Here is a 25,429-nt window from a genome sequence, read left to right as displayed (position 1 = left end):
CTTTTTCCCCCTGGTGGGATCCTCTTTATGTATCTCTTTTCCCGCAGCTGTACCTTCCATCACATCAAATCTTTCACGGACTCTGGTGGCTGAAAAAATTCCCAGAGTGGAAGAGCCTTGGTCCTGTACACTAGCTGGGGTGTTTTCTCTAGCAGCCTTTGGGAGGGGTGACAGAATCCCTCATCCTCAGTGACTCTCATTCTCTTGGGAGATGTCTGCCAGGTCAGAGTGATCAGACAATTGATCACCAAAGTCTAGTTACTTTCCTATAATTTACACTTGCCCACACTAATAACAACAACAATAATAATAAATAACTGGCATTTACTGAATGCTTATTATGTGGCAGGCACTGTTCCAGGGTCTTTACGTTGACAAACTCATTTATGATCCCTAATAACCGAATGAGGTACAGTGTGCATTTTGGCACATTATAGGTTACCTTCTCCATTTCACAAATTAGGAAATAGAGATTTATCGAGGTCAACTGATTTGCCCCACGCTAAAGTCAGTTAAGGAAGAGGGCCTGCCCTTCTCAAGTGCCGTCTGAGGGGGAGGGTGTGGGAGCATCTGCCAGGGAGGGAGAGGTATTGTGTCACTGACATTGTTTGGAATTGTCAGGCTGACTTTTATTCCATTTAAGTACTGTTTTTAAATTCTCAAATGCACCACCTTCTGTTTGTGTCCCCTTCATATGACCTTATGTGATTTGATTCTGACTCCCCAAAATCCGATGAGCCCTGGGGTCTATTTTCATCAACTTTGTTATGTTACTCTGCCCGGGACATCAGCAAAATTTAAGTTGTTACTGGGCAAGTTCAGATGAAGAACGGAAGTAGGGGGAAAGCCAGTATGACTTCTGGAACCCAACTTAAACTTAAATTCCACCTCCTCCAGGAAGTCCTCCCTCATTTCCCTGCTCTTCCTCTGGTGTCCTCTCCCGAGCCATGGTGGGGAGGGCCACCCAGCTGCTTTTACATCTGACCTTTGAAGGCCTTCATTGCTCACTTGTACATAGCAATGACTATTTCACCCCAAACATTTCCACCTGGCAAACACATGCCGGGAGCTAGCCACCAAGCCCAGCTTCCCCGGCCCCACTGCTCCAGCCCCTTCCCCTTAGTGTAAAGTATGGAGGCAAAGGTGATGAGCCCGTGGTGCGAGGCAGGGCAGGCTGGGAGGGTGGAGGGAAGGGGGTGGAGGCAGAAGACACACTTGATCAGTGTGTCTGAACACAAACCCAAGAGCTGGTTGAGCTGGATGAGTTCACCCAGGGGTCACATGCCTTCTCACAGGAAGAGGTGAAATGTACTGCTCCAGGCAGTTCACAGTTAAGTCCACATTTCAATCTAAGCTGGGTGCACATTTTGTTTTGTTCTGCTTTGTTTTTTTCCCAAGCCCAAATCCCCTCTTTTGATTCATGCATGGGTTTTGGGTTGCAGCCAGACTACAGATGCAAGGGTGTGTACTGGGGTAGAGGAGGAGGCGGGGCAGGGGGGGAGACTTCTAGGCCCTATAAAAGAGGATCAGAGGTCACTGGCCCAGCCGAGAAAGGGTGGTCATTTCCTTTCAGGCTCCTACCCTCTGGGCTTGAAGCACATCCTTGCAGTCTGAATCTGATGGCTGAGACAGGTCCCTCATGACTGCAATCATTCCAGACCCCTCACTCCTGTGGTGCCTGCACAAACTATGTGCTCAGTAAAGAGCTGTGTGAATGAAGGAATGAACCAAGTATGCCCTCTAACCTGATGACGAGGGCCCCTCTGCCCCAGTTAGATGGGCCTCCTGGCAGGGCCTTTGAGTTTGACCCAACCCTTCCCCAGCACTGGGCCATTCTCCAGCCAAGAGCTCCAAGGTCGTGTTTTGAGAGATGGGGCAGGAGGGGGAGCCTGGGGGTTTAGGAGAACCACCCTGGGCTGGCAGGCCAGCTGGCCTGGGGCTTGCCTGTAGGAGCTGAAAAGTGAGCTCTAACTCAGACCCTCCTCCATTCTGCTTCCCAGCCCTTGGGGCTCCCAAGTTTCCTGGTAGAACTCTTCACCTCTTCCTGTAACCAAGCAGGATTCCATGGGGACTTCCCAGGACAGACTCCTCTCCCCATGTCCTCTGCCTGTCTCTTGTTTGTAGAAAAGCTTTCGTCTCCCACACCTCCCCTGAGTCACAAAAATCTGGATCAGGAATTAATGCAAAAATAGCAGTTGGACCAGGAGAACTGGTAAGAATTTAAATAGTAAATCATCTATACTGCAGTCACAGAATGTTTAGTTCCTCCCTGAAGTACCTAGATAGCAGTATCTGATGCACATTTCCTGAGTTGTTTTACAGTTGCTAAAACCCCCAGAAAATGGAAGAAGTTAAGTACTGGATGACCATGAGTATGAAGCTCCCAGCCCTATTGGAGCCTGAGGATTGGTGATGTTAACCCCTGTGACACCATCCTGTTACCTCACCATCAACCAATCAGAGAAATGTGCACCCGCTGTTCACATACCCTGTGACTCCCCTCCCTCACCTTGCCTTTAAAAATGCTTCCCTGAAACCTACTGGGGAGTTTGGTTCTTCTGAGCATAAGCCACCTGTTCTCTCTGCACTGCCCTTGCAATAAAACTTTCTCTGCTCCCGACATTTCGGTTTGTTTGGCTTCACTGTGCATGGGGCACACGAACTTGGATTCGACATGCCCCAGTTTTGCCAGATCCCTGAAGCCCACAACAATTTCTAATCGCAAGCTGACACAGAGAAAGACAAGTACTGTATAATATCACTTACATGTGGAATCTAAAAAATACAACAAACTAGTGAATAAAACAAAAACGAAGCAGATGCACAGACATAGAGGACCAACTAGTGGTTACCAGTGGGGTGAAGGAAGAGGAGAGGGGCAAGATTGGAGTAGGAGAAAAAAAAAGGGTTATTATGGAATTATATGAAATCGTGTGTGTGAAAGTTTGCCAGTTGTAAAGCACCACAGAATTTAAAGAATCTTTCATTCAATGAGAAATAATCTGTTTAGATGTAAAATGTGGCTGAATTTTAAAATAAATAAATAAATTGCAAGCTGATGAGATTCTCAGCATGTTCAAACACGCTGAATTAAAGATAGTCCTAGGGCATCTCTGGTGGTGCAGTGGTTGAGAGTCCGCCTGCCGATGCAGGGGACACGGGTCGTGCCCCGGTCCGGGAAGATCCCACATGCCGCGGAGCGGCTGGACCTGTGAGCCATGGCCGCTGAGCCTGTGCATCCGGAGCCTGTGCTCCGCAACGGGAGAGGCCACAACAGTGAGAGGCCTGCGTACCGCAAAAAAAAAAAAAAAAAAAAAAAAAGATAGTCCTAAAATCCCCCCAACCCCCATCTCTCAACTTCCTTGCTCATTCTACTTCCTGTCGGTGCCCAGGACTCTAACGCCAAGACCTCCATCCTAACCCTTAGCACTCTGTGGGTCCTCACGCAATGACTTTGCTATTTAGCACTTGATTTGGAGTCTACCATTACATCAGCGAATGTCTGGTTTTTATTTTGTGGGGTTTCCATGGGGTTTCCCCATGTTTTGAGTTTTCAATGACCAGAGTATTAAGAGAGCTAAAGGGCTTTGGCCTTTGGAAAGGGTCGTTCTATTTCTAACTGGCTGTTTTTCGAAGGGTTTGAGTCTTCTCTTGCTCTGTAGATGATATTGGGTAAGTTGCAGCCTTTCTCTGCCTCAGTTTTCCTATATGTGATAACAGATGTTATCACTCTTACCATTGCCTCTCTCTCTGGTTTTAAGGCAATGATTAAAATCTCAGGTAGTGAACACAAATCCTGGATCCACACATCCTGGCTTTTCTGGGACAACCCTGATTTTAAATATTTTTGTCCCAATTGTCAGATCGTATGTCTGATCTGATGATCTGATCTGGGATCAGAAAATATTGTTTTGAGAGTATTATGAATTCCAGAAATGGGCTGAAATTTTATTTACTAATATGAGAATAAAAAACATTCTGATTCTGGGCGCTGGCCCGGAACCTGCTTTTTGAACGACAGACGTGTCATTCTGCCCAGCAGGAATACAACTGTGTCATTGGAGGCCCTCCCTGGGGGAACTCTGGGAGACCCTCAGCATTCAGCCCCTGTCTCGCCCACCCCTGGGCACTACTCACCTGCACAGAGCACCCACAGCACAGGCTGCATCTTCCCCTCCATGGTCTTGCGTCCTCTCTGCCCCGAGTCCAGCCTGGCGCTGGTGGGCCCCTGACTTTAACCAGTCTGGGCTGACTGGTTAAAGCTACGACAGCCTCTGGCCTAGTCCGGACTTCGATCCCTGTGGTTTCTCCCTTCCTGTCTATCTTTGCCCAGCCTGGCCCCCGTGGCCCACCCCTCGGCTGGACCGACAGGTGAGCTCACCTGTGGGAGTGGACTGCTCCACCCACTTCACCAAAGGCCCCAAAAGGAACGTTCTCCACCTTCTCAGTTACCTCTCCTGCCTTCTCTCCACCTAGCAGGTGGGCAAAGTCCTGAGCTTCTCACTATCACGTGGGCTTCACCTATAAGAGACAGGAAGTTGCTGCCTCGTAATATGAAGGGAAATGATCTCAGAGGAAGGGTTTCAAAGCCAATAAAAAAAGGGTGTTAGTCACAATTGCTGAAATACTTCAAGGCATAATACGATCTGTTAATCTACTTCCCTTACGGTCTACCTCACCACCACGCTAGAGACACAGTCATGAGGAAGACTGGAAATCTCTACCCCCAGAGAACTATTAATCTGGTCAGGGAGGAAGATAGTATACAAGCAATCAAGATAGTCAGAAATACAGTGACCAGTTTGTCTCAGTTTGCTTGGAACTCTCCCAGTTTTAAAACAGAAGGTCCTATGTCCCAGGAATGTGTCCATCCCAGGCAAACTGGGATGGCTGGTCACACTACTTAAAGACTGCCAGGGGCTTCCCTGGTGGCGCAGTGGTTGAGAGTCTGCCTGTCGATGCAGGGGACGCGGGTTTGTGCCCCGTCCGGGAAGATCCCACATGCCGCGGAGCGGCTGGGCCTGTGAGCCATGGCCGCTGAGCCTGCGCGTCCGGAGCCTGTGCTCCGCAACGGGAGAGGCCACAACAGTGAGAGGCCCGCGTACCGCAAAAAAAAAAAAAAAAAAAAAAAGAGTGCCAGTGCTATGGGGAGCATTACCTGGGAAATGACATAGATAATGAAATTGAGGCAGTGGAAGGGGTTCCACCTTAGACCTGGGAGATCAGAACGAAATGAGTATTATGATTCTCTATTTTACAAACAGGCTTCTAAGTCTCAAAGAAGTTAAATGGGTTCTCCGGGGTGGTGAGTAAGGGTTTAAAGGGTATAAAGCAGACAGAAGCCCTCTGTCCTCTCTCCTCCTGTGTGGTCCCCTCTTTATCTGCTGCCTCTCTTAGGTGTGCTGGCTCCCATCTTTCCCCCACCTCCCACCCACCTTCTTCTTCCCTATCCTGAGGGTCTGTCATCTTAAGCCTCGCCCTGACTGATGCCACCCTTCAGTCCCCTGCCCCATTCCCATCCACTCTCCATCCCTCCCTCCTTCATCTCACCTCTTTCTCATACCACCTTTCATCTTCATGGAACCTTGAAGGCTGGAGGTGAATTGAACTCCCATGGTTACTCAGTTGTGGTCATTCTTCCACTCTTCAACAGACACTCACTGAGGCCCTATGTGACACCCAGGACAGGGGTTTGGCCATTGGTGATGCCACGTGCCTCCTCAGAGATGCCTTCCTGGACCACTCTACCCAAAGGAGCCCCCATCCCGACTTTGCCAAGTTTCTGCGCACAACCCTGTTTTCTTTCTTCAAAGCTCTAACCACTATATGAAACTAAGTTTTGCTACCCCAAAACTTTTTCCATGCCAACCCCTCTGGAATTCCTTCCCCCCACCATATCTGCTGTTGTAATCCAACATGTGCTTTAAAGCCCAGCTCATATATTATCTGTTCTTTCATGAAGCCTTTCCTGACTTCTTCAGCCAAAAGGGCTCTCTCCCTCCTTTGAACTCACACAGCACCCTGGATCTCTCTTGGGATACTAACTAACTACATTCTGCCTTCTGCCTGAGTTATTTTTGGTCTGTGTCTCATCCCTCCTAATAAACTGTGAGCTCATTCATTTATTCAGCCAATTGTCATTGTGCCAAGCATTATTCCACCTGGCTGGGAAGAAGCACCATTTTAAGCCTGTAATTGTGTGTCTTACTAACTTTGATCAAGTATAGAGCCTGATGCAAATAGATATCAGTGGATACTTGTGAATGGGTAGACAAATGGCTGAATGGATGGATGGAGGAATGGGGTCATTAGAGAATGTGCGGGGTGAGGGAGTGAACTATTGGGTTATTGGACTTTGCTTTGATCGTAATGATGGTGGGAATTGGTGTAGTGGAGTAGGGTGGGCTGTGAGCGCATTTGAAGTTTGAGAAGCTTATGGAAAGTTTATATCACCCGGGGTCGCCAATTGACCATCACCATGGGAGGTGAATGCGGGGCAGGGGTTGTGGAAGGGGAGCACAGCTGTCCGGTTCAGTATCCAGAGTCATCTCTGTCCGAAGAAATGGAGCCCTGGTCACAGGAAATGACTACCCTTTAGTCTCACCACGCTGCTCTCCCAACATCTATCAGAGGACCCTCCCCATTCCATATATCTGGTGTTTTTTTTTCCAACCCCTTCTCTGCTGACATGGGGTTAAAGTACAATTTAATGTACGCTCCTAGATCTTTGGCTTTAGATTATCTTCAGGAAGCATTTTGAAGAGCGGCCCCAGGCTGGAAGGCATGGAGAGAGAGCCCAAATCAAACTTTTTCTTTAGGCCTCTCTGTCTACGAAGAATGAACCTCTCCCAACTCTGCTGCTCATGTCAGTGTCCAGAAAACCAGGCAGGAGGGAAAGAGTTAAGTGGGGCCTGCTTTCGGGTCTGGGTCCTGAGCCTGCATTCCTTCCTCCCAGAGATCTGCCAGGCTGTGGGACCAGAAGCTAAATTTAGAAGCTGGCTAGGGTTTCCTGTGAACAGCTGTCCTGCCCCTCAGAGAAGGAGCACGGGAGAGGGGAGGTCGGTCCCTCTCACTGGTCGGAGCTTCTGGCCATTTCGTCTGGGTCCCTCAGCCTTTGGGTGGCTGCCCCTTGGTGTGGAGATACAGGCAGATCAGCGGTGAGTGTGCTTCTCCCTTCATTTTGTCCTGTGAGCCCAGGACTTACAAACAGAGGGGCAGCAGCTCTGCCCTGAGTGTCAGGGCCCAGCCATGCCTGGGACCGGGTCCTGGGGGATCTCGTATTCCTTAATAGGCTGTGGGACGGCGCCTGAGCCAAAGGTAGTGGCTCCTGTGGCCTTGGTTAGAGATGCTGAAGAAGGCATCTTCCCGGTAAAGACAAAAGATGTGTGTGTGTGTGTGTGTGTGTGTGTGTGTGTGTATGAGAGAGAGAGAGGGAGAGAGAGAGGCAAATTTCTGGTTCGCCTCACTGCTTTCTTGCTGGCATCTGTGGAAGGAGCCAAGTTGCCACTTCTTAAATCTTGCGACTCCAAGGTGGGCTGTTTACACGGCCGGCTGGGGTGTGCATCTTGGTGTCCTGATAACAGTAGCTGGATCAAGTCTGACTGGGTTTTCCTCATGGGTGATCTCCCCACCAGGCTATTAACATGTGGTGACTTTCCCATTCCTAGTTCCACTGAGGTGACATCACTGACACACCCTTTCCCCCAACAAAACCTCCAGAATCAGGTTTTCTAACTGCCCTTTTCATGCCAAACCTACAGGGGCTGACAGGCTGTCATGGCAACAAGTGGGGACCCAGAAGAGGAGCAGGTAGTCCCAAGTGAAGAGGACGAAGCCAATATGAGAGCCGTGCAGGCTCGGTACCTCCGGAGCCCCTCCCCCAGCCAGTAAGTGTGCACTTGCTGAGTTCTGCAGCCCTCCAACCATGGCGGGAGTGGGCTAGGGAGCATGATGACAAGTGGGCCCCAGGGAGCCTGCAGCCACCACCTTAAATTCACTCATTCAGCAAACATTGTTGAGTACTTTTTATGTGTCATACTTTCTGGAGGAAGCAAACATGCACACAAACACACTGCAACATGGCATGGTAAGTGCTAGGATTAGCATGCCTAGGGTCTAGTGGTGGGGTGGGGGTGAGTGGGGGCGGGCAGGGAAAGGAGCACCTGGGCTTGGAATTGTCATAGGAGGCTTCCTGGAGGAGGTGATGCTGGACTTGAACCTCAAAGGATGAGCAGGAGTCTGGCAGTTCTCCCTGGACGATAGTGCTTGAGTTCCTAGAACTGAGGTTGGAAATGGGGATGGTAGACCACAGATCATAGTTGCTTTATTTTTTCTGTTTTTTGTTTGTTTGTTTGTTTGTTTGCGGCATGTGGGTCCTTAGTTCCCCAACCAGGGATCGAACCCATGCACGGAGTCTTAACCACTGGACCAGCAGGGAAGGGTAGACCATAGATCATAGATAAGAGAACGCATCAGGACAGGAAGAGGACCCTAAGACATCAGATCGTAGTACTAAGATAATTTTGTATCTGTGATCAAGCTGTGTCTTTCAAACTGGGATTTGTGCATGCCTGGGGGTAAGTGGCAGTGTGCCCAGGGGTAGATGACCACATGCATCTTCCTGGAGGGTCTTTTTTATTCTGTGACAAGTAATTTTAAAGTTTCTTTTACATAAAATCATTGAGGATATATGATGACGTAGAATGAAAAATTTGTGTAAAATTTTAAGAAAAATCGTAAGGCATCAAAGAAATGCTTAATTGCCTGCGAAAGCAGTAGTGTATGTGCCTATGCTTTTTCTTCTGCCATAAATAATAGTAGGGGATCTGACTTCCAATCTTAGCTCTGTCACCAAATTTATGTGAAGAACCACTTTAATTCTTGAGTCTATGCCTCCTTACCTAGAAAAAGGGAAGCAAAGACTCAGAATATCTCAACGTAAGGTTACATCAGAATAGCTCTGATTCTGCTTGACTTTTCTTTTCCTCATGCCTCCTGGGGTCTTGCTGGCTCCTGTTTCTCAGGACTCAAACAGGCTTCCCCTTTGGAGTGAAATGGGAGCAAGGGCTGCTCATCACCCAGGGGCCAAGGCACTTTGTCCAAATGGAGCTTGGGGACTTTTACTTTAAAATTGAGCCTTATGTTCTACTTAGAAAAACTGTGAGGATTGAGAGATTTAAACCTTTTTTTTCTTTTCCTTTTGGTAGGCGGGCCTCTCACTGTTGTGGCCTCTCCCGTTACGGAGCCTGCTCCGGACGTGCAGGCTCAGTGGCCATGGCTCACGGGCCCAGCCGCTCCGCGGCATGTGGGATCTTCCCGGACCGGGGCACGAACCCGTGTCCCCTGCATCGGCAGGTGGACTCTCAACCACTGCGCCACCAGGGAAGCCCCGGATTGAGAGATTTAAAATGTAGCCCTTCCCTCTCTACACTCCCAGACAAGGCAGAGGTAGTGTGCGGTCAGTCAGGGTAGGCGATGGCTTCGTGTAGTAGTTAGGGTAACGCCAGCTGTAATAGCAAATGGACATTTCTTTCTCACTCAAATACATTTCAGAACAGGTACCCGAGCAGTGATTCAGGAACTGAGGCTCCTTCTATCTTATAGATCCTCCATTTTAAGGCCCGACTTCTAAAGTCACTGTGTTCGTCAGCACCAAGACAAAATGGGGAAGTGCACGAAAAATCTCTCGGGAGGATTTTATGGGCCAGGCCTGAAAACGGCCATTTTGCTTCCGCTCGTATTCCATTGGCTGGACCTCAGCAAGGCCATGCTTTCTTGTAAGGGAGGACGGGAAATGAGGACCCTGAGCCCAGGGAAAAGAAGTGGGTTTGTTAATACACAGCAGTCGCAGCCCCAGTAACCCCTTTAGGCAGTTAATATTCGTGTTTCCTTTAATCCCACTCATAGAGCACGCTTATTGCCTCCCCAGGGAGACAGCCCCAAATCCCATTTACCAACTTCTGCAAAGTTCAAAGGCTAGGTTCTCTGGAGGGTATGCCTCCTCCCTCACAGGGCTGAATGCAGCTCCTCTTGGTCTGACCAGGATGACTGCAAAGAAACAAACAAAAACAAAACTCCCATAGGATCAAAGGAGGAGTGGGAGATACAGCAGCCATCGGCCCATATAATTAATGAGGCTGTTGAGTGTCTTTGCCCCAGAAGTGGGGAGACCTCCTAGCTGTGACTTTGATGTGGCCCTTGGGGTGGAATTCCTTTGTCTGCTGTTCTCTGGGGCTTCCAGCTTCATCCCCTGAGGCTTTTTCCTTGTCTGTTATTCTCCACAGCCACATCTGAAGCGAGGTTGGAGAGGGTGTCTTCCTTGAAGGCTGTATAGCTTTTACAGACTTGTCCTGCTTATGGAAACTTGGGGGTCCAAGGGCTGTTTTAAGGTTTATACCACCCAAAGGCCTTTTTTTTTTTAAAGGCTTTTTAAGTCTCATGGTTTCTTGGAAAATGTGATCTCTTCAAAAACTTAATTGGTTTCTGATCTACAGAGACCAGACAACTCCATGTGCCAGAAACCACACCCATAGTTCTTTCCCATAGATATCATCTTCAATCCTAATTTATTTCTTTGCTTTCTTGTCTACATGTTTCACTCTCAGTTTAATGACAGCTATCTTGAGAGACTATCTGAAACTTTACATTTGAGAGGGAAGTTCAGGATGCATTTGTAATTTCTAGTATAATTGTTAAAAGTTATTTAGAATGTACAGCCAACCAGCTAATGAGGGGAGGATGCAATAATACAATATATAATCAATCCAGAAGAAGTCAAGAGAGGAGAGAAAAAAATAATATAGAAAAAGAATAACAAATAATAAGAAAATAGAAGGTTGGAAGATTTAAACCCCAATATATAAGTAATTACATTAAGCATAAATAGACTTAATATTGCAATTAAAAGAAAAAAATTGTCAGACAATTTTTTTTACAAGCCTACACACTTTTTACAAGAGATACACCTTAAAAATAAAGATGTACAAAGGTTAACAAAGGATAGAAAACTTATACTACACTGCTCTGGTTACTATTACTCATAACTTCAAAACTTAGTGGCATAAAACAACCATTGTATTATGTTCACAGTCTGGAACCTGGACAAGGCACAGTACTGTGGCTTGTTTGCTTCAAGATGTCTGGGGCCTCAGCTGGAAAGACTTGGAGACTGGGGGTGACTCAGCAGCTGGGGACTGGTGTCATAGAGGTATCCTCATATATCTGGCACTTCGCGTCAGGACCTCAGCTAGGCAATTGGCCTGAACACCTAACATGGTCCTTCCATATGATCTCTCCTTGTGGGCCAGTGTGGGCTTTCTCAGAGCCTGGGAGCTAAATTCCAAGAAAACAGGACAGAAGTGCATTGATTTTCGTGATCCAGCCTCAGAAGTCACATGAAGGACCACAAAGGTTCAAAAGGAGGCAACATAGTCTCCACCATTCCACTGAAGGAGTATCAAGGTCACAGAGTAAAGAGAGCACATGGGATGGGATCCATCGTGGTCAACTTTGGAAAGTAACAGCCGCCATAATCTCAAACACTAAAGGAAAGCAAGCCAGTGAAGTGATTTATTGATATAAGACAAAGAAAACTTTAGGGTAAGCACTACTGAGGACAAAGAAGGATGTTTCCTAATAACTTAAGGTTCAATTCACCATATAATAGATATATTCATTTTAAATTTCTACGATCTGATAAAGTAGCCTCAAAATACGTAAAGCAAAAAATTGACAGAACTGAAGAAAAAATTAGAATTCACAATCTTAGTCAAATGTACATTTATTTTTTTTTTTTGCGGTGCGCGGGCCTCTCACGGCTGTGGAGCACAGGCTCCGGACGCGCAGGCTCAGCAGCCATGGCTCACGGACCCAGCCGTTCCGCGGTATGTGGGATATTCCCGGACCGGGCACAAACCCGCGTCCCCTGCATCGGCAGGTGGACTCTCAACCACTGCGCCACCAGGGAAGCCCAGGCAGGGCTGTTTTTTTTTTTTTTACTTTTTTTTTTTTTTTTTTGCTGTACGCGGGCCTCTCACTGCTGTGGCCTCTCCCGTTGCGGAGCACAGGCTCCGGATGTGCAGGCTCAGCGGCCATGGCTCACAGGTCCAGCCGCTCCGCAGCATGTGGGATCTTCCTGGACCGGGGCACGAACCCGTTTCCCCTGCATCGGCAGGCGGACTCTCAACCACTGTGCCACCAGGGAAGCCCAAATGTACATTTTTAAAAACATAACCTCAGCAACTGATAAAATGAGGCAAAAAAAAAAAGAAATCATCAAGAATATAAGATATGTAAACAAAACAATAAACAAAATTAACCTAATTGGCATTTATAGAACATGTACCCAGCAACTGCAGGATATAGATTCTTATCACGTGTACTTGGAATTTTTACCAAAAAGATCATGCGCTGGGCCATACGTATATCAACAAATTTTTAATGCTTGAAATCATACAAAAAGTGTTTTCTGACCTTTGCAGAATTAAGCTAGAAATCACTAAAAACAAAAATATACAGTAGAAATTCCAAGAGTTTGCATCCAAGAGAGAAGGATGGAAGTGCACTGATTTTCATGACCTAGCTTTAGAAGTCACATGAAGGACCACAAAAGTTCAAAAGGAGGCAGCATAGGCCGCTCCACCACTCTATTGGAGAAGTATCAAGGTGACACTCTAAAGAGAGAAAGTTGGATGGGATATATTGAAATATATGGATAGCAGAAATTCAAATTAAATACTATTGAATTTGATACTATACTATTATTTGATACTAATGCTATTTACCACAGTTCAATACTACTCCATACTTGTCAGACTGCCTAAAATTTAAAGACCAACAAGAGCAAACATTAACGAGGATGTGAAACAATCAGGACTCTCCTGTTCATTGATGGTAAGAGTGCAAATTAGTATAACCATTTGGAAAACTATTTCATAGTATCTAAACACATCCTTGTCCTATGACCCAGCAGTCTCACTCCTGATACATACCTAACAGAAGTAAGTACATATGTGCACCAGAAGAGAAGTACTAATACTAGAATGTTTTAGCAGCTAACAGTCATTAAGAATATAGAATGTTTAGAGAGAGTGAACGGGAGGCGGAGCCGGGGGAGCTGCTCTTGTAGCCGCCCCTGCTCTTCGGCATCAGAGCTTACCATGATAGCTGTGACCTAAAATCCTCAGGAAGCCCTGGGGTCATGGCCCAGAAGCACCCCGGAGAAGGAGGGTTGTGTGGAGCCCACCACGGTGGTGGTGTCTCCCTCAGGACTTTAGGACCCTCTGTGGACCCTGAAATACTTGCATTCTCAGGACTCAGGGACTCGGCTGGGCCTGCCCCTAATGGTACCCGCTGCCTCACAGCGCACTCTAGTCCTAAGTACGCACAACTCCCAAATCCAGTCCACTGGTCAGATCCAAGCCATGGCCCTCCAAGGGGTCCAGGACCCCCTAGGGATGGAGAGGACCCTGATCAGAGTGAGGTATCTTCAGAAGAGTCAGGAGTGGACCAGGAACTCTCAAGAGAGAATGAGGCTGGGTACCAGGAGGATGGGAACCCTTCTTTTCTTTCCATTCCACCTGCTTGTAACTGCCAGGGAACCCCTGGAACCCCTGAAGGGCCTTACTCTGAGAGAGGAGATAGATCTTCTAGCAACTTTTGCCAGCGTTGTACCTCTCCAGCTTTGGGGGAAGACGAAGAGTTGGAAGAGGAACCTCTTAAGTTTCCCAGTGATTTTTCACGTGTGCCCAGTGGAAAGAAACCTGCAGCCCGGAGACAACGGCACCGCGTTCCAGCCAAGGAGGATACTCGGGAGGGTGGACACAGCGATCCCAGATCCCCTGGTCGACGTCAGCTGGGTTGGAAATGGAGTTGGACAGATAAACGCAGAGGACTGGAATTGTGGGGGGCAGAGGAACTGCGTCAGCTTGGACAGGCAGGCTTCTGGTGGCCGATCGAACTGCTGGTATTAGTGGGGAGTACGTGGGAACTTGTGGCCATCTCATCTATGCATGCAGGCAGCTGAAAGGCAGTGATCTGGACCTATTTTGGGTCTGGGTGGGAGTCTGGGCAGGGCGGCTGGGGGGTGGGGGCCAGGTGATGTTCCAGTTTCTGAGCCAAGGGTTTTCCTATGGGGCAGCGCTATTCACCCATTTTCTTAGGCTACTGGGTGCTTTGGCCCTTTTTTTGGGCTGTCTACAGTTGGGCTGGCGGTTTCTGGTAGGACCGAGTGACCAGTTAGGCTGGAGGGGTAAAGCCTCTTCTCTTGGCTGGCTTCTCCCACCTGGCAGTGGAGCCTGATTCTACTGAGAGATAGCAGGCCGTGACAGCAGCTGGTAAGAATAGTTCAGTGGGGTTGGCTGGAGTTGCCTTGGGTCAAGCAGAGGACCAATAGGCAGGAGAATACACCTGTAGCTAGTGGTCGCTACTGCCAGCCTGAAGAGGAAGTGGCTCGACTGTGGACCATGGCTGGGCTTCCTGAGGATGAGCTAAACCCTTTTCATGTGTTGGGGGTTGAAGCCACAGCCTCGGATGTTGAACTGAAGAAGGCCTATAGGCAGCCGGCAGTGATGGTTCATCCTGACAAAAATCATCATCCCCGGGCTGAGGAGGCCGTCAAGGTTTTGCGGGCAGCTTGGGACATTGTCAGCAACCCTGAAAGATGGAAGGAATATGAGAGGAGGCGAATGGCAGAGAATGAGCTGAGCCGGTCAGTGAATGAGTTTCTGTCCAAGCTGCAGGATGACCTCAAAGACGCAATGAATACTATGATGTGCAGCCGTTGCCAGGGAGCGCATAGGAGTTTGAAATGGACCAGGAACCTGAGAGCACCAGATACTGTGCTGAGTGTAACAGGCTGCATCCTGCTGAGGAAGGAGGCTTTGGGGCATGTTGGGCCTCAAGATCACCTGCTTTGCGCTGATGGATGGAAATGTGTATGACGTCACAGAGTGGGCTGGATGCCAGCGTGTGGGAATCTCCCCAGATACCCGCAGAGTCCCCTATCACATCTCATTTGGTTCATGGATGCCAGGCACCAGTGGGAGGCAGGGAGCTACCCCAGGTGCCCCTCCTGCTGACCTTCAGGATTTCTTGAGCTGGATCTTTCAAGTACCCCCAGGCCAGATGTCCAAAGGGAACTTCTTTGCAGCTCCTCAGCCGGGCTCTGGGGCCACTGCAGCCTCCAAGCCCAACAGCACAGTACCCAAGGGAGAAGCCAAACCGAAATGGCGGGAGAAAGTGACGAGGCCCTTCCAGCGCTGACACCCCTTCTGTTTCCTCAAATCAATGTCAGGGAGTCAAAAGGGCTGTGTACAGCACAGGATGGAGTTTGATTTATTTTTAAATATTTAAAAAAGGGAAAATTTTAAGCTCAGATTGTTCACTCAGTACTTACAGGAAGCTCTGGAACCTCTCTCTCTCTTCTACCAGCACCCGGGAACTGAATCTTGTCTTCTGACAATACCAGAGAAATAGGGGGTGGCTAGAACAAAGAACCTAGGGCCAGGACCTGTGCTGGAGGATCTCTCCCATAGTAGTGTGGAAACTGGGCATTTCCCTGGGGTCTGTATGCCTTTGTCTTGTCTTTTGCTTCTACAGCAGATGACACTTTGCCCCCTCTTAAAAAAAAAAAAACAGAATATAGAATGTTTAAACAACATGATAAACTGTCCAATTAACAGTAGGCTAGATAAATAAAGTCTGGTATATGATTTGAATACTGCCCTAGGGACTAGGCATTTTATTAAGTGCCTATCACTTCGAGGTGATTGAGCTGCTCAGACTATTGGTTGGGGAGGGCACTCAGTGAGTGAGAGCCGGCTGTGAAGGTGGAAGGCGGGTCACTGCAGGACGACCAATTCTGCTGGTGTCAGAGTTGCATGTAAAGTGAGCCTGCCGAAGAATGAAAGCATTTATTAATAGAGACTTTCTAATAGCATTCAGTCCTTAGCCCTTCCAGCTGCCAGTCCCCTTCCTAGACAAAAACAGGCTCAACCTGAAAGCCCCACTTACATGCTGAGCTCGCTAAAAGCATGGTCCCACATACAGATCAAATTTTTCTCTGGGTTCCCAGTGACTCTTCCTGAATCCTATCGGTTTTGATGTCCTTCTCGGTTTGTGTACAGTATACTCCTTAGCAACTCGTTTTTAGAAGCTGATCCCAAATTGGCTAGTCCTTTTCAGAAATTTTTAAGGAAGGCAAACACACAGTAACACTTCATGGACTATCCCTTCCTGCAATAATCATCATAAAATCTGAGGTATAAACAGTTGCATTGACTTTTGAGTCATCATCCAATCAATCCCACTGCATTACACAGAACCAGGCTGAAGCCAGCCCAGATGATTGAGTCTACAGTATCTTTAAAAATGAAAAGATAACCCACAGGCTGGGAGAAAAAAAATCGCAAATCACATATCTGATAAAGAATTCGTATCCAAAATATACATTTAAAAAAAAAATCTCGGGGTTTCCCTGGTGGCGCAGTGGTTGAGAGTCCGCCTGCCGATGCAGGGGACGTGGGTTCGTGCCCCGGTCCGGGAGGATCCCACATGCCGTGGAGCGGCTGGGCCCGAAAGCCATGGCCGCTGAGCCTGCACGTCCGGAGCCTGTGCTCCGCAACGGGAGAGGCCACAACAGTGAGAGGCCTGCGTACTGCAAAAAAAAAATGGACAAAAGATTTGAACAGATACTTCACCAAAGAAGATACATGGAAGGCAAATAAACACATGAAAAGATGCTCAAAAGTCTTTGTCATTAGGGAAATGCAAATGAAAACCACCTTGAGGTACTATTACATACATACTTATTAGAATATGTAAAATTAAAAAGACTGACCCTATCAAACATTAGTGAGAATGCGGAGTACTTGGAACAATCCCACTGCTGGTGGGAATGTAAAATCGTACAACCATTTTATAAACTGTTAGTTTCTTTAATAGTTAAACATACAGCTCCCTAAACACACACCTGTATCTATATGATTCAGTCATTCTACTCCTAGGTATTTACCCAAGAGAAATGAAAGCCTATGTCCATATAAAGACTTGTACATGAATGTACATAGCAACTTTATTTGTAGTAGCCTGAAACAACCCAAATGTCCATCAACAAGTGAACGGATAAATATACTGTGGTGTATTTACTCACTGGAATATTATTCAGCCGTAAAAAGGAATGAATTATGGATTCATACAACAACATGGATGAATCTCAAAATAATTACACTCAATGAAAGCAGTCAGACAAAAAAGAGTACATATGATTCAATTTACAGAAAATTCTAGAAAATGCAAATGAATCTCTGTAGTGACAGAAAGCAGATCAGCGGTTGTACTAAGCAGTACAAGGCAGGGAGTGGGTAGAGGGAGGTCTCACAAAGGGATATGAGGCAACTCTGGGGGGATGATGGCTATCACAATCTTGATGGTGGTGATGGTTTCACAGGTGGATACTTATGTCAAACCTTACCAATCTGCATATTTTAAATATGTGCTGCATGTATAACAATTATACCTCAAATAAAGCTGTGGGGTTTTTTAAAGGTATGAAAAGAGAAATAAAGCTCTCTTCTAGGAGGCAGTATGGTGATGTGACGTGGAAGAATGTAAATGTTGTAATTGAGGCCAAAATCAAGGTCAGCTCTGCTCTCCCACTTACTAGCCATGAGAGCTTACATAAGTTAGTCATAAAATTGGAATACCAGTTTTACCCAGTAGTAGAAATAAAACAATATAAGATAACATATATTATCTATAATATATATTACATAAAAATATAACATACATTATTATAATATATAGGCATAGTAGGTATTTAATAAATGGTGACTCTCTCCCCTTTTCCTTCCAGAGAAAGATATTTGACAACGATTTCTTTTCGGTAATTCATCAAGAAATTTTTATTTCACCAGAGTCCCACACACTGTAGTTCAAACATCATGTTTCTCTAATTCTGCCACAAGCAAATACTGTATTCTGAGCAATTGATCATTACCCAAGTCTGAACAGTCCTCCCTGTACTTAGTAAGTGCCTGCAATTCCATCCTTCTTGTTTTATCTCTTTAGCTAAAGGCTTGAGCCTTTTTAAAATTGAATTATGCACTGAGTCAGCAAATATCCCACCAGCAGACTCTCAGTTCTAGCTTCTTAGGGCTACGGTAGCAAAGTAGCACAAATTGAGTGGCTTAAAAACAATAGAAAGATATTCTCTCGCAGTTTTGGAGGCCAGAAGTCTGAGATCCAGGTGTTGGCAGGGACGCCCTCCCTCCAAAGGCTCCAGGGAAGACTCTGTCCTTGTGTCTCAGCTTCTATTGGCTCTGGGAGTTTCTTGGCTTGTGACGGCGTAACACCAACCTCTGCCTCTGTCTTCATGTGGCCATCTCTTCTCTGTTTCCTCTTGTGTCTTTTTTTTTTTTAACATCTTTATTGGAGTATAATTGCTTTACAATGGTGTGTTAGCTTCTGCTTTATAACAAAGTGAACCAGCCATACACATACATACGTTCCCATATCTCCTCCCTCTTGTGTCTCCCTCCCTCTTGTGTCTTCCTGAAGTCACATTTGGCACTGGATTTATGGTCTATCCACGATTATCTCTTCTCAATGTCCTTGACTTAATTACATCTGGAAATATCCTTATTCCAAATAAGCTTGCATTCACAGGTTCTGGGAGACATATCTTTGACAGGGCCACCATTCAATCACTATAACTTTAGACCCAGCCCTGGAGCAATATAACTGTATTCTTTTCCGTGGAACCAGGATAGGGCCTTGCAAAAGTCCACCCAGTGCTACAAACAGCCACTGCCAATCAACCAGAGTTAGTCAGGGGATGAAGTGTGTTTGCTGTCCTGGCAGGGAGTCTTAACATTTCCAGCATCATCTGTAAATCTCATCCTAGGGTGAATTAAGGACCTGAGAAAGGGGTGTAGACAGTGGATAGCGGTGTCAAGTCTTCATTTTTGCCTGACTTAGGCACTGACCTCAAACACCTTAAATTCAAACCTAGCTGCTGTGAGTCACTCTCTCTGGAGGAACACCTGCAGCTAGAGATTCATCCTCTCCCAAGGAGGCAAATTTCCCGAGGTAATTCATGAGTTAACATTAAAGTGCAAAACCCCCTATCCAGTGGGGCCACTTAACCTCCATCAGACCTCCCCAGTAACCCAGATGAGCACAGTTTAAAGTGTCAGTGTGCTTGTGATGCAAACCAGCCCCCAGACAGGCCTCCCTCCCTTATAGGAAGCCTCTGCCCCACAAGCCCTCCCATACAGCTGGTCTGAAACCTACCTCTGCCTCTTCTCTTCCTCCTCAGCTACGACCAGTTTTCTCTTCCTCTCCAAATAAAGGATCAAACTTCTTTATCTTCTCTTTTTCTGGTGTGAAGAATGTTTTTCTGTTTTCCTTTCGTTTTTTCCAAGTCAAAAATCCATTTCTTGCTCTGGCTTCAGATCTGAACTTTTCAAGCCTCTGCAGTGTTTTAGAACGCCTTGGTGATCTGGGGAGGCCACCTCTCTTGATAGCATTTTCCCTTCCACCTTCAGCAAAGATCCTTAGCTGTGCTCTGCTTGCCTTTGTTCTCACGGGGTCTGCGTGCCTGATGGTGGCAGTGGGGCAGGAGATGGGGGCATGTAGTGTCAGGTCTGTGTGTCCTCACTGTATGTCCTTGGAAAATGGCTCCTCCCACACACCCTTTCTCTTTTATATTTCTTTTTCCGTGAAAATTTTTCTGCCTTAGCTCTTTCATGGAGCCTGCTGGAAGCAGCTTGCTAAAAATCGATTTGCTTAACTGACTTCTCTCCTTCCTTGGAGCCTGAACTTTACCTGTGTGGTCACTTCTACTGAAGCTCAGAAACCTGTTCCTTTTTTGCAAAAGCCAAATCAAGAAAGACCCCCTCCTGGGCCTCTGCCTCCATTTCATTTCCAAGGGACTCATTGAAAGGAAGTGATTGGCTGTCAGGGCGGCTGGGTTGAAGGACCCCAATTCCACTCCATTCTGGGTCTTGACCACCTGGCAACTGGTTTAAAGAACTGGCTTTCAAACTTTGCCAACTGTAGTTCACAGAGGGACATACCATTTACTCAGAGCATACGCGTATAGGTATGTGTAAATTTTTAAAAGGTTTCACAAAATTATACCTATCTTTACAATGATGGTGCTATTCTCTATTCTATTTTCTTTTCTTTCTTTTTTTTTTTTTTGCCAGATGCTAGGCGCGACCCATTGATTTTATGATACGCTAATGGGTCACAGTCTGCAATTTTGAAAAACACACGTTTAAAGAAAGCTGCCCCCGTCTCTGCTCTTGGTTAGGAAGTCCATCAAACTCTGCTTTATTGTTTCTTTTCAATTCACCCTCAAGGCTTTTTAGCTGCTGCTTCATGATCCTATGATGAGGTATATATCGATCCTAGAGCCTTTCTTTCCCTGCCGGTCTTTTTGAACAGCCAGTCCTTTCTGCTTTCCAATCACGGTGTGTCATCACACGCCATCTCAGGCATGCGGGTGGAAGCACAGACAGAGTCATAAATCAAAACCTCTAGGGCCACTGTCTCACTGACCTTGCAAATATAAACAGGCCCACTTGTCCAGATCTTACCCTCCTGCCTCCTCTCTTTCTCTGCAATTCTGCTTCTCGGTGGAAAACAAGAGCAGCTTCTCAATGCCGCTGGGACATTGCTGTCCACCCGGGTCCTTTCAGGTCCTATCCCCACACCTTCTATATTAGACTCAGTAAACCATGTCTCTGGCAAAACAGTCTTAGGACTATCAGGTTTACATCTCCTACTCTCATAACAGGTTAACTCATAAAAGCGCTCAGAATTTACATTCTACCTTCAACACTGGAGGATGCTGAGCTGAGTTTACTGTTGCTCGCATTTTTGCATCAGCAGCCAAAACAGATGCAGTGTGGGATTGCGGAGGGCATATGATCTTAACCCACCCTCTTTTCTCAATCTTAAAACCTCCAACTTCTCGGGCTTCCCTGGTGGCACAGTGGTTGGGAGTCCGCCTGCCGATGCAGGGAACGCGGGTTCGTGCCCCGGTCCGGGAAGATCCCACATGCTGCGGAGCGGCTGGGCCCGTGAGCCATGGCCGCTGAGCCTGCGCGTCCGGAGCCTGTGCTCCGCAACCGGAGAGGCCACAACAATGAGAGGCCCGCATACCACAAAAAAAAAAAAAAAAAAAAAAAGAATGAAAACCTCCAACTTCTCAAAAGTGTACTGGGTGGTCTTCAAATGTGATTTCTCAGATCCACTGACCCATGAGCTGGGGTTCAGTCTTTACCACCACCAAGGAGGAAGGATGTTTCCCCACCATTTTTATTTTCAGATTTTAATTTCATATTCTCCCCTATCAAACTTACAGCCTCAGAGTTTAGGTATATTCAGGACAGGTTATCAGTTCCCGGTATTTGTCATGTAAAACCAAATCCACACAATCTGAAGTCGATGCTGTTTGGGGAAAATGGCAGGATCAAAGGCTCACAGAAAGACAGAACCAGGTGGGGACCCCAGGGGACACCATCTGCTGACTTCTGGCTCGGGTCTTTCTGTACACCTGACAGGTGAGGACTTCTGTATCTCTCTTCAGTCTGTGCCTGTAACTTCCTCCAGGGGAGAGCCCTGGAGGCCTGCAGAGGAACAAAGAAAACTGACCTCTGCGAGAAGTGAGGGGCCATGCCAGGAGGAAGCCCTTATCATCCCCATAGTTACATGAGAGTTCTTGGTTAATTACCCTTTCAGGGTTTTGTTTTGATTCCCCCTGCCAAACCTCATTTTTAAATGACCCTTAAGAAACAAAATAATTATTTTTATTAATGATAGTATAAATAATATTAATTATTAATAAATCAAAGAATAAAACTCCCTTAATAAATATTGTTGAAATGGAAGTGTGGCTCACATTTATATAAAATTTCAGGCTCTGACTCTAGTGTTATGAAATGTTGATATTTTAAAGCTGAGACTGCCCTGAATCCTGGGCCCAGAATATCCCCAGGGTCTGACACTATCCCGACACTATTGTCGGGACTTACATTCATATTGGTATTATTTTGTTGTTACCTCCCAATTGCAACAAATTGAGGTCTGTCACTGATTATTTACTAGGTTCTGTATTACTATCAGGGAGAAGAGTGCCTTAGCATTTGCTCAGAATTCACTTGGAATAGCGTTGCTGCTGTCATCTACTGCTGCGTAACAAATGACCCCAAAACGTAATGACTTAAGACTATAATTTTATTTTGCTCCCCTTTTTATAGGTAGGAATTTGGACAGGACGGGGCAGCTTGTCTGTGTTTCACGTAGTGTCAGCTGGAGTGGCCCAAGGGGTGAAGGATGACACTCTAAGAGGCTCACCCGCATGGCTGACTGTTGGCTGGGAGCTTGGCAGGGAGTGTTGACCAACAGCCTTTCCAGCTTGGTGGCCTTGGGGTGGTTGGTGTCGTCTGACTTCTAATATGGCAGCTTAGGGCTTCCGAAGAGAGAGCACTGAGAGCCAGAAGCAGGGAGCTGCCCTTAAGGCTCAGGTTCAGACACTGGCTGTGTCACTCCCATCATATTCTGTTGTGTGAGAGCAGTCACAGAGACCACTCAGATTCAAGGGAAATGGACATAGACTACTATTCGAGGAGTGTCAAAGATGTGGGGCTACCATAAGAAAAAATTCCTAATTGCCAATATAGGCCTCCGAGATTGTATACATCTTTGCCTCAGAAGGGCAGAGAGTGAGCATGGACAGAACATAGCCAGGACCCTGGATTTGCTCCTGGGTTTGCTACCGGCAGCCCGGTAAGATGGTGAGCCAGTAGCAAATACTTGATAAATACCGTTGTGTTGTAATTAGTGTACCTGCCACATTCCCTTAAATGTGGTACTGTACTGAGGACAAATTCAGTCAGTGAATCAGAAAATATCTATTAAGCAGACATTAAACTAGGTTCTGGGAACCCAACAGCTCACAAAATACCCTAAAAGTCCTAAGACTATTTTGCCACAGATGTGGTTTAATGAGTCTAATAAAGAAGGTGTGGTCTCTGCCTCATAGAGGGTATAGTCTTGCATAGGAAACAGAATTTATCAAATTATTTCATAAACAAATGTAAAGTTACATCGAATAGAAGTGCCATAAAGGAAAGGTGTATGGGGCTTCCCTGGTGGCGCAGTGGTTGGGAGTCCGCCTGCCGATGCAGGGGACACGGGTTCGTGTCCTGGTCCGGGAAGGTCCCACATGCCGCGGAGCGGCTGGGCCCGTAAGCCATGGACGCTGAGCCTGTGCGTCCGGAGCCTGTGCTCCGCAACGGGAGAGGCCACAACAGTGAGAGGCCCGAGTACCGTAAAAAAAAAAAAAAAAAGGAAAGGTATATGGTGCAATGAGAGGTGGAGATCAAGGAAGACTTCCCTAAAGAAATGATGATTGAACTAAGATCTGAATGATCGGTGAGGCAGAGGAGGATTGACCATCCAGGCAGCGGAAATGGACTTCTGCAAAGTGCCTGGGCAAAAGGAAACTTGGTGGGGATGGGAAGCCAAAGAAGACCAGTATACTGGAAAGGAGTGAGCCCGAGGGAAGCCAGTGCAAGCTGAGGCTGGAGAGTAGAAAGGGGCCAGAGACTGCAGGGTCTTGGAGACCATGAAGTTTGATCCCCAAGGTGATATGTGGACACATTGCCTGGTACCTAGAATTCTGTCCATTCATCCAGCCATCTATCTGTTCATCCATATACCCATCTGTCCACTCACATTTCACTCAGTCATCAAAACCTGCCTGGTTACTCACCTTCCATATGCTGGAGGTACAGGGATAAATAAGACTACCTAAGCTGTACCTTTATAGAACTTGTGTACACCCCAACCAGGTGTTCTATTCTTTATTACCTTTACCAAGCAACCAGACCTCTAAAAAGCTCTCTAGTTTTAGTATCCAAGGATATTATCTCACAAACCTCACCCTTAATTCACCCTCACTCCCCGGTCATGCTTTTGAAAATGCATCTTCTGGTCACAAGGAGTACTCGGGCTAGATCGGGAATGATCTGACACAACTGCTCTTGGAAATCCCTCAGGAACTACCAATGATGATACAACATTGTGCTGACCTGCATGGGCAGGTCTAGCCACGTCCTGGTTAGAGTCATAGGCTACTCCTTTTTTCTGTCAAAGACATTTCTTTTTTCATAGCCTTGCTGGCTCTGATCACATCATTTTCCCAAGGGGGAAATCTGATGTGGATGCCTACTACAAGGGAATTATTCTGCTAATCAATTCAACTAAGCTTATCGAATTCCAAGTTAGCTCCATTCAGTTCAGCTGGACTCAACTCAACTCAACCCAATCCATCCATCCATCCATCTATGCTTCCAACAAGTATTCTTTAAGTACTTTTCTGTCAAAGTCTATGTTGGGCCTGGGGATCCAGCTGGGGTTTCTTCCACCAACCAACTCACCTCCCCTTTCCAATCGAAATGGTATCAGTGTATTGTGTGGAGAGAAGACTGGACTCAGACAGCACTGCTCTATTTTTGCAACTTAGCCCTGCCACTTATTTACTGCCTCAGGCAATTTTGTTAACCTCTCTGAGCCACAGTTTCCTCACCTTAAAGCAGGAATAATAATACCTACTTTATGGGAGTTTTGTCAGGATTAAATTTATAAAAGGCACTCAAAAATGGTATCCAGGGATTTCCCTGGCGGTCCAGTGGTTAAGACTTTGCCTTCCAATGCAGGGGATGTGGGTTCGATCCGTAGTCGGGGTGCTAAGACCCCACATGCCTTGTGGCCAAAAAACCAGAACATAAAACAGAAGTAATATTGTAACAAATTCAATAAAGACTTTAAAAATGGTCCACATAAAAAAAGAATCTTTTAAAAAAATGGTATCCTGGACTTCCCTGGTGGCACAGTGGTTAAGCATCCACCTGTCGATGCAGGGGACATGGATTTGAGCCCTGGTCCGGGAAGATCCCACATGCCGCGGAGCAGCTAAGCCCGTGCGCCTAGAGCCCGTGCTCTGCAACAAGAGAAGCCACCGCAATGAGAAGCCCGCGCACCACAACGAAGAGCAGCCTCTGCTCGCCGCAACTGGAGAAAGCCCGCGCGCGGCAACGAAGATCCAACGCAGCCAAAAATAAGTAAAATAAATAAATTTACAAGAAAAAAAAATGGTATCCATACCCAACACAGTGGAAGAACACAGACCAAGGAACATCACTGGGAAATTTCTAAACACTGCAAACCAAAGAAGATCCTACAGGTTTCCACAGAGATAAAATAGGTCAATTACAAGGGTCAGGAAACACATTGACTTACGACTTTTAAAAGCAAAACGATAATGGACAAGTTTCTAGTTCTCGGTAAGACGGCAAACACACCCTCCACCTTGACTCTCGCATGGATTGCCCTTATAAAATCTGGACAGAAGGCTACA

At 46.7% G+C, this 25,429-nt stretch overlaps 2 protein-coding genes and 1 pseudogene across 3 annotated transcripts in view; 2 read left to right on the top strand and 1 right to left on the bottom strand.

Moving 5' to 3' along the window:
- GPA33 (glycoprotein A33) overlaps nt 1–4,180 on the bottom strand; it is a gene marked incomplete at both ends in the record, with an annotated part of 45,043 nt that extends 40,863 nt beyond the window's left edge. The window contains one exon of the mRNA XM_082832680.1: nt 4,138–4,180. Coding sequence (XP_082688806.1) covers nt 4,138–4,180 — 43 coding nt within the window. The remainder of the gene's footprint in view (nt 1–4,137) is intronic.
- A 3,593-nt stretch (nt 4,181–7,773) lies between these two features.
- The window catches only part of STYXL2 (serine/threonine/tyrosine interacting like 2), a gene marked incomplete at its 3' end in the record, with an annotated part of 33,289 nt that continues 15,633 nt past the window's right edge, over nt 7,774–25,429 (top strand). Inside the window, exon 1 of the mRNA XM_082832672.1 lies at nt 7,774–7,886. Coding sequence (XP_082688798.1) covers nt 7,777–7,886 — 110 coding nt within the window. The 5' untranslated portion in view covers nt 7,774–7,776. The remainder of the gene's footprint in view (nt 7,887–25,429) is intronic.
- On the top strand, nt 13,148–15,261 carry LOC309957584 (dnaJ homolog subfamily C member 14-like; annotated as a pseudogene). Its single transcript has one exon. The product of its transcript is annotated as a dnaJ homolog subfamily C member 14-like (transcript).

This window comes from Leucopleurus acutus, assembly GCF_964270905.1.
Source record: "Leucopleurus acutus genome assembly, chromosome: 2".
Lineage (NCBI taxonomy): Eukaryota > Metazoa > Chordata > Mammalia > Artiodactyla > Delphinidae > Leucopleurus > Leucopleurus acutus.
This window is presented reverse-complemented; position numbering and strand designations above follow the sequence as displayed.